Consider the following 13563-nt stretch of genomic DNA (forward strand, 5'->3'; position numbering starts at 1 on the left):
CCATCCATCCATCCATCCATCCTCATCCATCCATCAATCCATCCAACCATCCATCCATCCATCTATCATCCATCCATGTATCTATCCATCCATCCATCCATCCATCCATCCATCCATCCATCCATCCATCCATCCATCCATCCATCCATCTATCAAACTATCACCCATCCATGTATCTTTCCATCCATCCATCCTCATCCATCCATCCATCCATCCATCCATCAATCCATCCATCCATCCATCCATCCATCCATCCATCCATCCATCCATCTCTCTCATCCTCTCTCTCTCTCTCTCTCTCTCTCTCTCTCTCTCTCTCTCTCTCTCTCTCTATATATATATATATATATATTTCCTTTTTATAATCTGTTTTAAAATATTTAATGAATACATAAAACTTCAGTTCAGTAAATTCGATAAATTACGGGAAATATTTCCCCGGAATATTTTACAAAAGAATGTTGGAAAAAAAAATCAAGATTAAATAAAATAAATTGTAATATAATTTATATAAAATTGTTTAAGTTACAACTGTATTTAAATAGTCTATTATAACGAATTCAACTCTCATTTACGGGTCTGATATTGTTTATTTATGCCAAGATAATATACATTAGTAATTCCGACGTTTTTGTTGTTCCCTAAACGCACCATTGATTGTCATGACCTGGCGGGAGGGTTTGATTGTCTAAGCTAGCACGCGTAGCATAGCATTGATACGTCACTATTAAAAAAAACAAACATTGGTAACTTAAGTAAGTATATATTTCAAACTATTTTTAACGAATTTATTCATAAGAATTTAATTTACAAATTATATGAAAACGTTTTCACATCTCAGTGCTGCATTTCACGCTGATATTTGACTAATACAAGTCATCTTTTTTTTGTGCACAGGTTTTCTAACTATGAACCACTTAAGAAACATTAAACAAATGCTGAACATCACAACTGAAGACCGGTAAGAAGCTTACTTTTATAATTGATTGTGCTTTTAAATCAAATAAGCCATTTATAAAAATAAAATAAAAAAAATGACATGACATGTGACGTTTGATAATTTAAAAATAATAAATTGATCTTAAAAACAAACAAACAATTCCATGTGAGTTTTTCTATACTTTACTAATCCGAATATCTTGTAGGAATGCGTCAACCAGTGGTTTCTACAGTCTGTCAGACTCACAGATGTTCTCAGGGTCTCAGTTTTGGCCTGAAAACTCACAAGGAACATCCCAGGATATGAGCAAGTCATCCAGACACAGTTCAACAGAGGCAAGTGAAGCTCATCGTAAAATGTCCGAGAGCTATATTGTCCTAAACAAACGTGTTTCTGCGTTATTTAGGAAAGTGATCCCAAATATTCCAGCAGTTACAGTGCCAAACCTCTTTTGCTCGGAGATCCTCGAGACAGAATCAGAACGTTAGGGTTTCTAGATGCATTTGATGAAGCCAAGAAAAAAGCGAAAGAAAAATCTGACAGGTAAGACTTTTTTTTTTGTTTTATTTAGACATTTAATGACATTGAATCGGTCATGAAATACGTCCAACAACCTGCATCAGTCAAGTCTTTGCTGAAGAGTGTCAGCATATTCGGGAAACTCTGAATCGGGTAAGTTTTATTAATCTTCATTTGAAGTTTGTTGTCTTTTTCTTAACAGTTTATCTTGTGTCGTCTGATGATCTGATTTTTTTTATTAGATCCAACTGCTTGTTTCAGGCACAGAAAAAAATACCTCAATGTGCCAAGTTGCTCTGGAGAAGATTACGAATTTATCGTTGACTGGTCAGTTCTGATTTAATTAAACTTGTTGATTTTGTTTTTTTAATTAATTAACAGGACATTAAAATATAACAGCTAATGTTAATGCATTAAATTCAGTGTAAAAGAACATTCAGATTTCAAACAAGGTACTACTTATATGTGATCACGAGGTGGCGCTCAAGTACTTCTATTGTAGTTGTGCACTGGTGTTTTCTGCTCTTTCAGTGCAAAGCAGCCTGAACAGTCTTCAAGGGGACTTTTCACACCAGTTTGAAGTGTTATTCGACAAACTTAATTCCCAAAGAGAGCTTATGGGAGAAATTGACATGAAAATACAAAAGGCGAGTAAAATGTTTTGATTTATTGTTGTTTATTGAGATGATAATTTAATGTTATATTGTTTTTTCAGAGCAAAGACTCAAGAATAGACCTCGGAGAGAAAGTTGAAAGCTTAAAGAGTAGCGTGGACAATCTTACAAAAGACCGGGTGGACGAACAGAAGAAGCTTGAAGAAGTGTTGAAGTTACTCAATACTTTAGTCTCTGAGTCTTTGGCTAAACCACCAAAAGCTGTGATGGTGGACACAGCAGTACAGAAATCCCCAGGAGTGGACAACAAGCCCAATAGTAGAAAAAAGCAATCTATCAATCAAAAACACACCGAGATACAAAACGTCCCTCCAAGTTCCGTTGCTTCTGTACTGAAAAGAAGGTCTTTAAAAGCCACCAGGAAACGCAAAAAGAGGCCGTTGGTTCTCTGGCACAAAAACAATCACAGTGTCTCTGATGAAAATATTCAACCAGTTGTAACGCCTCAACAAAATGACTTGAACAAGGGAGATAAAACGGATAGTTTAGCTCGGTCCAGAGAGAAGAAAGGATGTTTCATCACTCCACTCAGCTGCTGGTCCCCTGACAGTGACCGCTCTGTCAGCATCCTGGGAACAGACAGCATCGCAGAGAGACCCTCTGATCAGGCGCAGACCGCCAGCCGGCAGAGACCTGAAAGCTTCTGGCACTTTTTTGACACAGACTCTGATGGAGGGTTTTAGTCGTTGAGCCTGTATGTTTTAGCTACTCACTTTGTGTTCTGGTTCATTCATCTCATGGAGTCATACATTTTTGAAAAAAATGAATAAAATACACACCGTTTTAAACAAGTTTTTATTACATTTATTTACTGCAACAACTTTTGAAACAAGTGTGTGAATAAGTAGATAAAAATAATGTTGGTAAGCCAATTAAAAAATGGTGAATCAAACGATTGCTTTAAAGAAAATTCAAAATATTCTTTAAGAAACCCAGAATCATTTATATCAACCTTTTTGACACAAAACAATATATTCATTTAAAAAAATAATTTCAAGCAGCCTGTCGGATTGTCAAAAATAAAATATAAATACAACAGTTGAGTTACTGGAGAAAAGCCCGGGCGAGGACACGCTCAAGTGAAAATATCACAAACATATTTATGTCAGAGAAACAATAATTCATCACAAAAGCCCAAAAAAGCAGAAAAAACAAAGTAGTTGAAAAAGCTGGTGAGAGAATTTATTTCTAGCTGTTGGTTTGTTGTGATTCGCCTGTAAGTCAATTCTTGCGACTATCTGCTCCCTTTTTAATTGGCTAGAGAGTTAAATATATGTCCTGAAGATGAAAATGATGGGCTGCCTCAGAATCAAAAGCAAAAGAGTGTACACACAATATATATTTTGGGGCTATTTAATATATATTAAAATCCAGATTTTACAACAGATAAAACTGGAGATGGAAATGTAAACGTTTTTGTGAAATTCATAATGTTACCTAGATTTATATGTACCAGGAGAAGTTAGAAGAAGGCCAGATTAAGTCATACAATATATCAAAGTAGCAATATGTAACAATTAATTTCTGTGATTAAATGTTGAAAGGATGTCGGTCAGAGACAGCGTTTACTTTCATTTCCATATTGGCCAAAGATTCCTTAACCGATACATAAAAGTTATTAATTATTGCCTTAATATATTCAACTATTAAGGTGCTACAGTGTACAAAAAAAAGAGTCAGAGTGCTGTAAGTGCGACCAACAGTGCATCAGTTATTCCTTCCCCAGAGATTTCAATCTAATTTTGGTAACATGGGTATCACTGGTTGACGAGATCTGCAGGAGGGGACATCAGTCCTCTCGGGTTGAGATTGGCTACCAAGCAAACATCATAGTTGTCATGCATGAGAACCCGACGTCCCACCACTGTCCACCTCTTTTCCCCCGGGTCAAGTTCCAAGATGTCTTTCGTTATGTCATCATGGCGATCTGAGGGTTTTAAACGTAAAAGTATGTTTGTTAGAAATGTAGAACAAAACTGGTTTTTGATGACCTTTAGGAAACAAAACTTTCACCTGCTCCTTTATAGTATCCACAGACGTATATCTTCCCTCCTACCGCGCCTGCATTGGATGCGTTGGTACGCAGTGAAAGTTGGGCGCAGGGAAGTGAAGGTCCTTCTCTCCAACAGTCTTCTTCTGGATTGTAGATCTCAACAGCGTCCAGGCAGTGACGTGACTGCCCTCGGTCTAAACCCTCACAACCAATCCCACCTATGATAGAAAATGTAAATTCAAGATCAACAACTAAGACTCGGATTCAGTCGAAACAACAACAACAACAACAAACTCACCCAAGACATATATTTCACCATCCAGCACGACTGTACAACAGCGGTACTTGGAGTACTTCATGGGTCTTTTCTCTGTCCATGTGTTCGTCTGCGCATCATACTGCAGGAGACGGTTACTGAGACACTCTGGCTCGTCCTCCAAGCGGTATGACTGGTCATGAGGGGAAAATGACACAGAAAATATCAATTTCAACTCACAGGTTAGCCTCTCAATTTATATAATTTTAAAGCGCTAACTGCAAATGTGAATCGTAAGCGAGAAGAGAAATCTAGAAGTTAATGAAGGCGTTTATTGTCGACCGTTTATTACCTGAGGAGTCCGACCACCGACCACATACAGATAATTGTTCAACGTGATAACGCTGTGATAGGCCAGCGGCAATGGTAGGGGTGCAGCGCTCCGCCAGGGTCCTCCTTGTAAAGACCACCGCTCTACAGAGTTGGTGATAAGCAGCTCGTTCTTCAGTCTCATGAGTCCACCAATAATGTACAGAGTGTCACCAACGGATCCCAGAACGTAAGAGTCTCTGTATTCGGCTGATGTGAGGTGCTCCCAGGTGCCTTGGGCTTCAACTCTGTACCTATTTTACAATAAGATGTAACATTAATTTGTGGAAAAGCCTTTTGAAAGCTTTGACATTTTCTTACCGGTAGACCTCAATGTCCATGTCCTTCTGTCGGGACAGTCTACGGGCACTGGCCTCTCCTGACACTATAATCTTGTTCTCTTCAGTCACCAGTCCGGCACAAACGTAGCCTAAAGCTTCACAATATCGTGGCGAGGTCATGTAGTACGTCCGACCGGTTGAAGGGGCGAAGCAGAAGCTGCGATCTCCATAGCTGCCGTACCTCGATCGTATCCCGCCATCATCGTTGCCTATGCAGAGCAACAGATCTGTGGTCTCCATCCCATACCGGAGTTTGAGCTTCCTAGCGGCAGCCGATGGGTGCAAAGCTGAAATCTCTATCGCTTGATTCCACATGTCCAGACATTCGGCATCGGCCAAGACGGCCGTGTTTCTCCTCAAAGTTTCTTTCAAATAATCAACACTTATCAAGGGCAGGCGGACTTTTCTGAGAAGCTCCGCCAGGTGCCTCGAACGCAACTCCTCATCCGTTAAAGTACCGTGTCTAACCCAGCGAAGGACCACGTCCAGGATCGTTTCTTCTCGTGAAATGTTCAAATCATCCGACGCGAGGAGTTTCACAAGCTGATAGGCCTCCAGCTCCAGCACCTCCTCGTTCTGACAGACTTGCTCAAAATTCTGCCTCAAAAACCGTTCGGCGTGATCAGACAGCTCTTCCGCACCGAGGTCTCGGGCAAAATAGTACACACCGAGGCAGTTGGAGGCGTCCATGTTTTCAGTCATGTGCAGCTGGCATCGTTTGAAGACGTCGTCCATCTGCAGAAGAAACGCTGCAATGGAGATGCCTTGGACGTTGTCATTGTTGAGAGGAAGTTCTGAGCAATACATGTAGTTCAACAGTAGAGCCAAACTGTCCGCCGGCGTGTCGTGCAAGAAGATATTTCTGTTGTCGCACTCGCGCAGCCCACATGTGAACATGACTCTGAAATATGGGCTGAACGCAGACAGAACCACACGATGACAAGGAAAACTGACGCCCTCGGCGACCAGCACCACGTCTGTCAAGTGTTCTGACTCCCTCATCCTTCTGAGCTGCTGAAGAAGAACCAGACTATGTTTGGCTAGGAAATCCATTTTTCCAACTGTGCAGGATAACCTGTGTTTAGATTAGCAGTAATTGTTTTCCTGAAAACAAAGACAATGAATTATGAATGTTAAATTAGCAACAAAAACGTCAATCATTCAAGATCTATAGGCAAAACTTGATTTAAACACGGGTCAGGGAGAGAGTTCTTACCAGTTGTGTGCTCCTAGACTAGAAAGATCGGTTAATATCCATTTTCCTCTTTAAAAAACCAATCGCACATGCTCAAATATATATTTGTCCAGCGGGCTGGAGACCGTCTGACCAACTCATGGGCTCAAAGTTATGTTCACTCACCAGTGACCCTCTGAGCTATTCACCCAAAAATAGATTGTTATGGCAGGCGGTAAGTGGGTCAAGACTAGTAAACAACAAAAGACAAAGTCACTTTTCTACATTCAGTGACAAGAACAAACATGGCCAAATATTTGGTTTATTAAAAGTCTGTATCGGGCAGAATGTGTGACCTCCTTGACAGGGTCATTCTTCTTCTTCTGTTTGTTATACGCAGCCACGTGCCAGCAGCCCGGCCTGACAGAGATGTAAGATTGCTCCCAGCATGGACTCGGATTTCATGACTACATCTCTTAAAGGCCCAGTACATAGACACAGTTGGGACACCGCAGGAAGCCAGATCTAATACGTTTGTGTTTTCCGATTCACTGAAAAACGCTGATCCAGCACTAGTTGAAAGTTAAAGGTTAATATTTCGCCACCCCCTCATGGTAATTACTTCCATGTCATTAGTGCTTTTTGTACAACATCCTGACTTTAGTTACACATTTTAGGACTTTACCGTGACACACAATCAACTTAGAGAACAGTTTGACTTCTCACTACCAACAGGACCGTCTCTTAACTTAATCAGTCACGATTTTTAATTCGGTTATTCTCATGGCGCATAGAGGCTTGAAATTCAAAGTGGAGAGGAGCGTTCTGGACGAGCAGCGACTGGAGGAGTTGACGCGGAGAAAATCGTACTCTGATACTCGCAAGTCTTTACCAAGACATCTTAAAGATTCATTAGGGTAAGTCAACCTTTAAAATACACATAGATATTTTTGACTCAAATTCGTTTCCATGTGCTTGATTGTTCTTTTTAGATGTTCACTGTCCAAACTAAAACACAGCTTGATGAGCACCTTGCCTGTCTTGTATTGGCTTCCCAAATACTCCATCTGGGATTACGGCATGCCCGACCTAATCTCTGGCATCAGCGTCGGAATAATGCATCTACCACAAGGTTGTCAATTGCAAATGTGTTTCTTTGGGATCGCTGAATCCTTGACTGAAAACTCTGCCGTTAACAGGAATGGCTTATGCTTTATTGGCCTCCTTGCCTCCCGTCTTTGGTCTTTACACATCCCTTTATCCTGCACTGGTCTATTTCTTTTTCGGAACATCACGCCACATTTCTATAGGTGAGTTCAAGCAGATGATGTGTGCAGATTGCCGACCTACATCTGCTTTGCTATTTAGGTACATTTGCTGTGCTAAGCATAATGGTGGGCAGTGTGACAGAGAAACTTGCCCCAGATATGAATTTCCGCATATTGAACGGTACCAACTTCACCGGTGAGATCGATGTTGCGGCTCGTGACTCGTACAGAGTTCAGGTGGCCGCTGCCACCACTGTCCTGGGAGGTTTGATTCAGGTCAGCCAAACAAAGAATTAAAGTTGTGTTGTCGTAGCTCCTATTTAATCAAACATGTGTTGTCGTCTCTTTTTTAGGTGATACTTGGTCTGGTGAAGTTTGGATTTGTGGGAACATATCTGTCAGAACCTCTGGTTCGAGCATATACGACGGCTGCAGCCGCCCATGCTGTAGTGGCACAGCTCAAATACATTTTTGGTGTGTCGCCGACACGGTTCAATGGTCCACTGTCCTTAGTTTATGTAAGTTAAGATTTTAAATGGGATCTTTTTTTTTTTCCTTTCTTTATTTGTATTGATGACAATTAATTGATATGTCCAAGTAAGTAAGTAAGTAATTCACAAGTCACAAAGCGCTTAAACAATCAAAACAATATTCAATAAAGTATATATTTTAAAGATCAAGATAAAACTGATAACACAACAGGAGTTCCAGAAAATCAAGGAAAAGCCTGAACAAATAGAAACGTCTTAAGATGTTTTTTAAAGGAGTCAGTAGATCCATCGAGTGTAATGTTGACTAACCCTAACCTTTACCTATTAGCAATAATAATAACAATGTAAGAAAATTAAAAAAAAAAACATTATTTGAACATTCTTAAGGAAATGCATTTGTATCCCCTAGTCCCTCATAACATTTTTTAAAAATAATATCTTAAAAAATAATAACCAATAATAATGTTCTAATCTCCTTCTGGAAATGAATAGCATGGATAAATAAAATAAAATGCACCCCAGACCAAAGCTCCCAAGGTCCCTAAGCGGTTTAATATAGTTGTAGTGGATGTAAGCAGTGTCTTAGAATGTTTATGTAAAATCTAAATCTTGTTTTGTGTCTTAGGACTTCTTTAATATATCATAATAATTTTATAACAAAGACCGACAGACTACAAAAATAAAACAATGTATTTTATTGTTCAACGCAAACATAGTGTATTCATAGACCGCTGATCATGTATGTGTATTTTCAGACACTGATGGATGTCTGTGTCCTGCTGCCACAAACTCATCTCCCGACTCTGGTGGTCAGCGTCGTGTCCATGGTCTTCCTAATTGCGGCGAAGGAGCTCAACTCCTTCCTGAGTCAGAGGCTGCCAGTACCAATCCCGGTGGAGCTCATCACTGTCAGTTGATGCGGGGACACACTCTGGCCTGGTTGTGTTATCACCTCTGTGCTCTGTGCTGACGCTGATGTTGCAGTAGTGATAAAGTACAACGGCGGTGGAAAAAACAAACAGCAGAGTCAGCAGAAGAAACTCTGCTGTTCACAGCAAAAATATTTGCCTCGGGCTAATAATTAGATCCATGTGTAGCGTATGATCAACTCAACGTTTAATGAGTAATGTTGTCAAATTGTTTTGTGTTGTAGATCGTTGCTGCGACCTTCATATCCAGCTTTGTCTCCTTGAATGACAATTACTCCATCCCAGTTGTCGGTGAAATTCCCAGTGGGTAAGAAGACCTACAATCCTAATTAGTCATTTCTGAGTCTGTATTGATCCATTTGCCCTCTTTAGTCTCAGTCCCCCCACTGTACCAGATGTGAGCATATTTGGGGAGGTCATTGGCGATGCTTTCGCAATAGCCCTCGTAGCGTACGCCATATCAATTTCACTGGGGAAAACATTTGCACTGAAGCATGGATACAAAGTGGACAGTAACCAGGTGACGGGTCACTTAAAGTATTTCACCAGAGGGAAGATTTTCTCAAGATCTTATTCTCGCGTGTTTCACAGGAGCTGGTGGCTCTGGGCCTCAGCAATGCAGTGGGGGGCTTCTTCCAGTGTTACTCTGTTTGTGCCTCCATGTCTAGAAGTCTGATTCAGGAGACCACTGGAGGGAAAACACAGGTGAGTAACTATGAGTGACAATTATTTCCGTTTAGCTTCTCCTACCAATCTGTCTGTAAAGAATAACTTTGATCACCTTTTGTTGTCAGTTAATAACTTAATAATAATAATGTAAACCCAATCACTGCCCAAAGACAAAAGGTTTTATGACAATAAAATCACAGACTCTGAGAACATATTGTGTTTAAGTCCACTGCAATGCTGTTCCACTCAAACAGTTTCTACAACCACAAAAAGTGTTTGTTGCACAATTATTTCAATGTAACAAATGTGTGTACAGTTATGTTTAACACAACTGTTTGCTTCCTTGTGACTTTTGTTTTCTAAACAATGTTTTGCTTGTGCCTAATTATAATTTTAATATTGAATTTATTCATTATTCGACTTCCACTCATTGTTTTACTGTTTTTCCATACATTTATGATAATAATAATGAAAACAAACAATATATCACTTCATGACTATATTTTCCCTTAGAATCCATCAAGATACATATATCTTTATATTATTAGCTTTTTATAATAGGTATCTAAACAACTTTGCTAAACTTACAAGGCATATTCCACCAATCTTTTATACATTTTTTACACTTTTTTTTAAGTCAGTGATGGCCTGCAGGAATGCGTTCCAGGTCGTGTTCAATTTTTAACCTTCATATGTCATACATTGATTTAAAAAAATTAAATAATTAAAACTGACATCTTGACTGTCACGTGCTGTGTCCCAGCATTTTAAATATACTTACATTGAGCCTAAATCACTCCATCTTTTTTTTTAAAGGACAAAAAGCGTTTGAACTCGTTTTTGTCTATTTATATGTTTAATTTATATCATGATCTCTGATTGTTGCACAATTTTATCATATATTATCATGATCTTTCAGATGGCTGGAGTTGCATCTGCTGTAATAGTTTTGGTGACGATTTTAAAATTGGGACCACTTTTCCAGGAGCTACCCAAGGTTTGTCTGCTGCTTCTGAAAGTATAGTTCTTGTAAATATTTGCCAATTGATTTTCGTGTGTCTGTACAGGCAGTTCTCGCAGCTGTTGTCTTTGTCAATTTGAAAGGGATGTTCAAGCAATACAGTGACATTGTTACACTGTGGAGGAGCAGCAAGATTGATCTTGTGAGTCAATCACTATTGATGATTATTGTCTTCTCCTGTCCACGTTGATCAATGTCGTCGTGTTTTTCCTCCAGGTGTTGTGGCTGGTCACTTGGGTTTCGACTCTTCTCTTCAATCTGGATCTGGGTCTTGCTGCATCCATTGCTTTCGCTCTCCTGACTGTCATCTTTAGAACGCAGCTGTAAGACGATTCTTGTCAATGACAAAATAATGAATGATTTATTTTATCCAATAAAACAAAACCTTTTTTTAAAGTCGCAGCTGAGAAATGTAGATGTTAAACAATTCTTTACTAGAAAATTAATATTTAATCTTAATTTCTCAGGCCAACGTACTCTGTATTGGGGAATGTTCCTGGGACTGAATTGTATGTGGACATAGAAACACACGAAGAGGTATATATCCCTTATAAATCAAAAAGTATTTTTGAGCTTTAACTTGTTTATTGTTTTCCTTTTCAAAGGCAAAACAGATTCCTGGTGTCACTATTTTCCGATCCTCCTCTACTGTATATTTTGCCAATGCAGATCTTTACCTGGAGGCCTTGAAAGAAAAGGTTTGCTTACTTGAGTTTTTAATCTACCTATAGTTTTTTATAATCAATTATCTATTATCTGTGTTGCAGAGTGGGCTTGACATCAGTAAAATGATCATTTATAAGAAGAGACAAGAAGCTAAACAGAGACGCAGAGAAAGAAGGGCAGAGAGACGAGCTAAAAGACGAGCTAAACGAGAGGTACAGTTCCAAAGACAACAGTCAAATTAATCCATTTATTAAATGTCTATTTAACAATCATTTAAAGCACCGACAGGCAAAGAGATCAGGTGTGGATGTCGTCCCAGTGTTCTCAGTAGAGGAGGAGGCTGAGCGTTGGAGAGACACATGTCTGGACGGAGATGAGACGGACACTCAAGTTTGGACCGAGAGACAAAACGGGACCGTGTTTGTAGTTCCAACCAACAGCCAATCACCGGACGGACAGTGCAGGTGGGAGTATCTTAAGGGAGGAGACCCAGAGAGTCACAGCTTGGGATGGGTCTCTGAGCTGCAGGATGGAGACACGACAACGTTAGGCTCGAGCAGTGAGGACACCCTCAGTCGAGACCTGGAGCGAGTGTCCCTGGGCTCTCTGGGCAAATGGACATGGGACATTCACTCAATCGTTCTTGACCTCTCCACTGCAAACTTCATTGACACAGTTGCGATAAAGACGATCAAAAATGTGAGTTCTATTCTTTAGAAGACTAAATATTACACAACCTCCAGTGTGAAATGTGTTGATCCTTAAAAAATGTTTAGGAACATCGTTATTTACTCTTTTTTTCCAGTCAGTATGTACAGTTGAGCTAAAAAGTCTCAGTTATTATCAAATAAAAGTACAAGATGGTGTGTCTGCAAATGAGCAATACTAATAACCATACATAACACCTGTCCTTTTATTAAAGCAGCACTAAAGAAAATGAAATATATATTTTATTTTGGCTCCATCCTGTGTTAAAACAGTAAACGCATTTTAGTGAAAATGGAAGTGTCTCCAGCCCTGATGACACAGATAGCAAGTACACATCTTTAAGGAAATTGCTCTTGACGTGTCAGTTTTCTCTTCTTAGTAGAAAGAAACTCTTAGTATTTCAGCCATGATGGAAATGAATGCCCTGATCTGTTGGGTCAGGGACAATGCAAAATTGTGTAGTGAAAGAAAATATTGATTTATAGTCCTGCTTAAATACTATGATTTAAATTTGGAAAAAAAAACCCAAACATTTTAACTTCGTAGTCTTTGCAAATATCCTCACCATGTAAGATCTGCACTGGAAAACTCAATCCAACATGTGTTTCTTTTGCAGATTTTTAAAGATTTCAGTGAAATCGACGTAGATATCTATGTGGCTGGTTGTCAGGGTAAGTAATACAAGTGTCACTACTTAATTCAGTTTAATTAACTGTAATCAGAAAATTAATGTTGATACCGTTTCATTATTTCAGTATTTCATTACCTTTTAATGTTCTGTAACTTTTCTTCAGATAAATGTGAAACTCCAGTATGCAACTGTGTAATATAAACTAGAAAAGAGAAAAGTTGAATCTAATATCTGGCCTTTCTTGAGTATTATACATCTTTTCTTAATTTCTTCAGCATCTGTGGTCGAGCAGTTGGAACTGGGCGGCTTCTTCTCCGACTCAATAACGAAGAAGCTTCTCTTCGTCTCCATACATGACGCTGTTCTTCACTGCCTGGATCATCGAGGCGCCGCTTCAACCCAGAGATACGAACCTTCTTGGGTGAGTGGGAGATTTGAAACCATTTTAAACACCAACAAGTAAAAGCACTGACATGTTTTCAACTGCTTAATTCACATGAATAATGAACAAAATAAACCAATCATGTGATTTCAGAGCGTGGAGGACGGCACAAAACTGTAGAGACTCGAAGTCATCCAACATTCATGTGTTCTGGAACACTACCTGATATCAAATCTATTGATGATTTTAAATTCCAAAAATATATATAAAAAAAATGTTAGTGCTTAAATTAAATTAAATTACAAATGGAAAGTAGCATTGTGCTAAATGTGGTGCAGCCATCTTTTTAATGTAACTGCACATTGTCCTTTTAAGTAACCTAAATTGAAATTGAAATGATGTAGGTCAATTTTTTATAAGGAAAAAAAGAAATCTCAATTTGGGTCAAAAATGAGTCGCATATGAATAGTTATTTTTCATTGAAATGTTAAAATCTTCAATTAATGTAAATAAAGGGATTCTGGTGGACACG

At 39.1% G+C, this 13563-nt stretch overlaps 3 protein-coding genes across 3 annotated transcripts; 2 read left to right on the top strand and 1 right to left on the bottom strand.

The window, feature by feature from the left end:
* Positions 1-736: 736 nt before the first annotated feature.
* On the top strand, positions 737-2900 carry iho1 (interactor of HORMAD1 1). Its single transcript, XM_087801493.1, has 8 exons — positions 737-746; positions 898-961; positions 1146-1275; positions 1347-1483; positions 1564-1612; positions 1702-1786; positions 1991-2106; positions 2175-2900. The coding sequence occupies exons 2-8, from the start codon at positions 909-911 to the stop codon at positions 2814-2816; spliced, it is 1212 nt and encodes a 403-aa protein (XP_087657619.1). The 5' UTR covers positions 737-746; positions 898-908; the 3' UTR covers positions 2817-2900.
* Positions 2901-2979: 79 nt separating this feature from the next.
* On the bottom strand, positions 2980-6350 carry kbtbd12 (kelch repeat and BTB (POZ) domain containing 12). The gene is made up of 6 exons (XM_087801492.1): positions 6309-6350; positions 5073-6196; positions 4735-5005; positions 4425-4575; positions 4147-4344; positions 2980-4060 (listed from the first exon to the last, which is right to left on the bottom strand). The coding sequence occupies exons 2-6, from the start codon at positions 6143-6145 to the stop codon at positions 3891-3893; spliced, it is 1863 nt and encodes a 620-aa protein (XP_087657618.1). The 5' UTR covers positions 6146-6196; positions 6309-6350; the 3' UTR covers positions 2980-3890.
* A 699-nt stretch (positions 6351-7049) lies between these two features.
* On the top strand, positions 7050-13559 carry slc26a6l1 (solute carrier family 26 member 6, like 1). The gene is made up of 19 exons (XM_087800595.1): positions 7050-7183; positions 7259-7398; positions 7466-7576; positions 7635-7810; positions 7888-8052; positions 8781-8933; positions 9179-9261; positions 9327-9474; positions 9546-9659; positions 10543-10620; positions 10691-10786; positions 10861-10967; positions 11112-11181; positions 11250-11342; positions 11412-11522; positions 11590-12009; positions 12635-12689; positions 12925-13070; positions 13185-13559. Exons 1-19 carry the CDS (start codon positions 7050-7052, stop codon positions 13209-13211), a joined length of 2427 nt encoding a protein of 808 aa, XP_087656721.1. The 3' UTR covers positions 13212-13559.
* The last annotated feature ends 4 nt before the right edge of the window (positions 13560-13563 follow it).

This window comes from Callionymus lyra, chromosome 10 (assembly GCF_982586985.1).
Source record: "Callionymus lyra chromosome 10, fCalLyr1.hap1.1, whole genome shotgun sequence".
NCBI classification, from domain to species: Eukaryota; Metazoa; Chordata; class Actinopteri; order Syngnathiformes; family Callionymidae; genus Callionymus; species Callionymus lyra.

Excerpts from the sequence above, each read along its gene's own strand:
- slc26a6l1 (XM_087800595.1), top strand. The coding sequence starts at position 7,050 with ATGGCGCATAGAGGCTTGAAATTCAAAGTGGAGAGGAGCGTTCTGGAC. Across the intron at positions 9,475-9,545 it reads ACAAAGTGGACAGTAACCAG|GAGCTGGTGGCTCTGGGCCT; the intron begins GTGACGGGTCAC and ends CGTGTTTCACAG. Across the intron at positions 9,660-10,542 it reads CCACTGGAGGGAAAACACAG|ATGGCTGGAGTTGCATCTGC; the intron begins GTGAGTAACTAT and ends ATGATCTTTCAG.
- iho1 (XM_087801493.1), top strand. The coding sequence starts at position 909 with ATGAACCACTTAAGAAACATTAAACAAATGCTGAACATCACAACTGAA. Across the intron at positions 1,613-1,701 it reads TTCGGGAAACTCTGAATCGG|ATCCAACTGCTTGTTTCAGG; the intron begins GTAAGTTTTATT and ends TTTTTTTATTAG. Across the intron at positions 1,787-1,990 it reads TACGAATTTATCGTTGACTG|TGCAAAGCAGCCTGAACAGT; the intron begins GTCAGTTCTGAT and ends CTGCTCTTTCAG.
- kbtbd12 (XM_087801492.1), bottom strand. The coding sequence starts at position 6,145 with ATGGATTTCCTAGCCAAACATAGTCTGGTTCTTCTTCAGCAGCTCAGA. Across the intron at positions 5,006-5,072 it reads ATGGACATTGAGGTCTACCG|GTACAGAGTTGAAGCCCAAG; the intron begins GTAAGAAAATGT and ends ATTGTAAAATAG. Across the intron at positions 4,061-4,146 it reads TGGATACTATAAAGGAGCAG|ATCGCCATGATGACATAACG; the intron begins GTGAAAGTTTTG and ends TAAAACCCTCAG.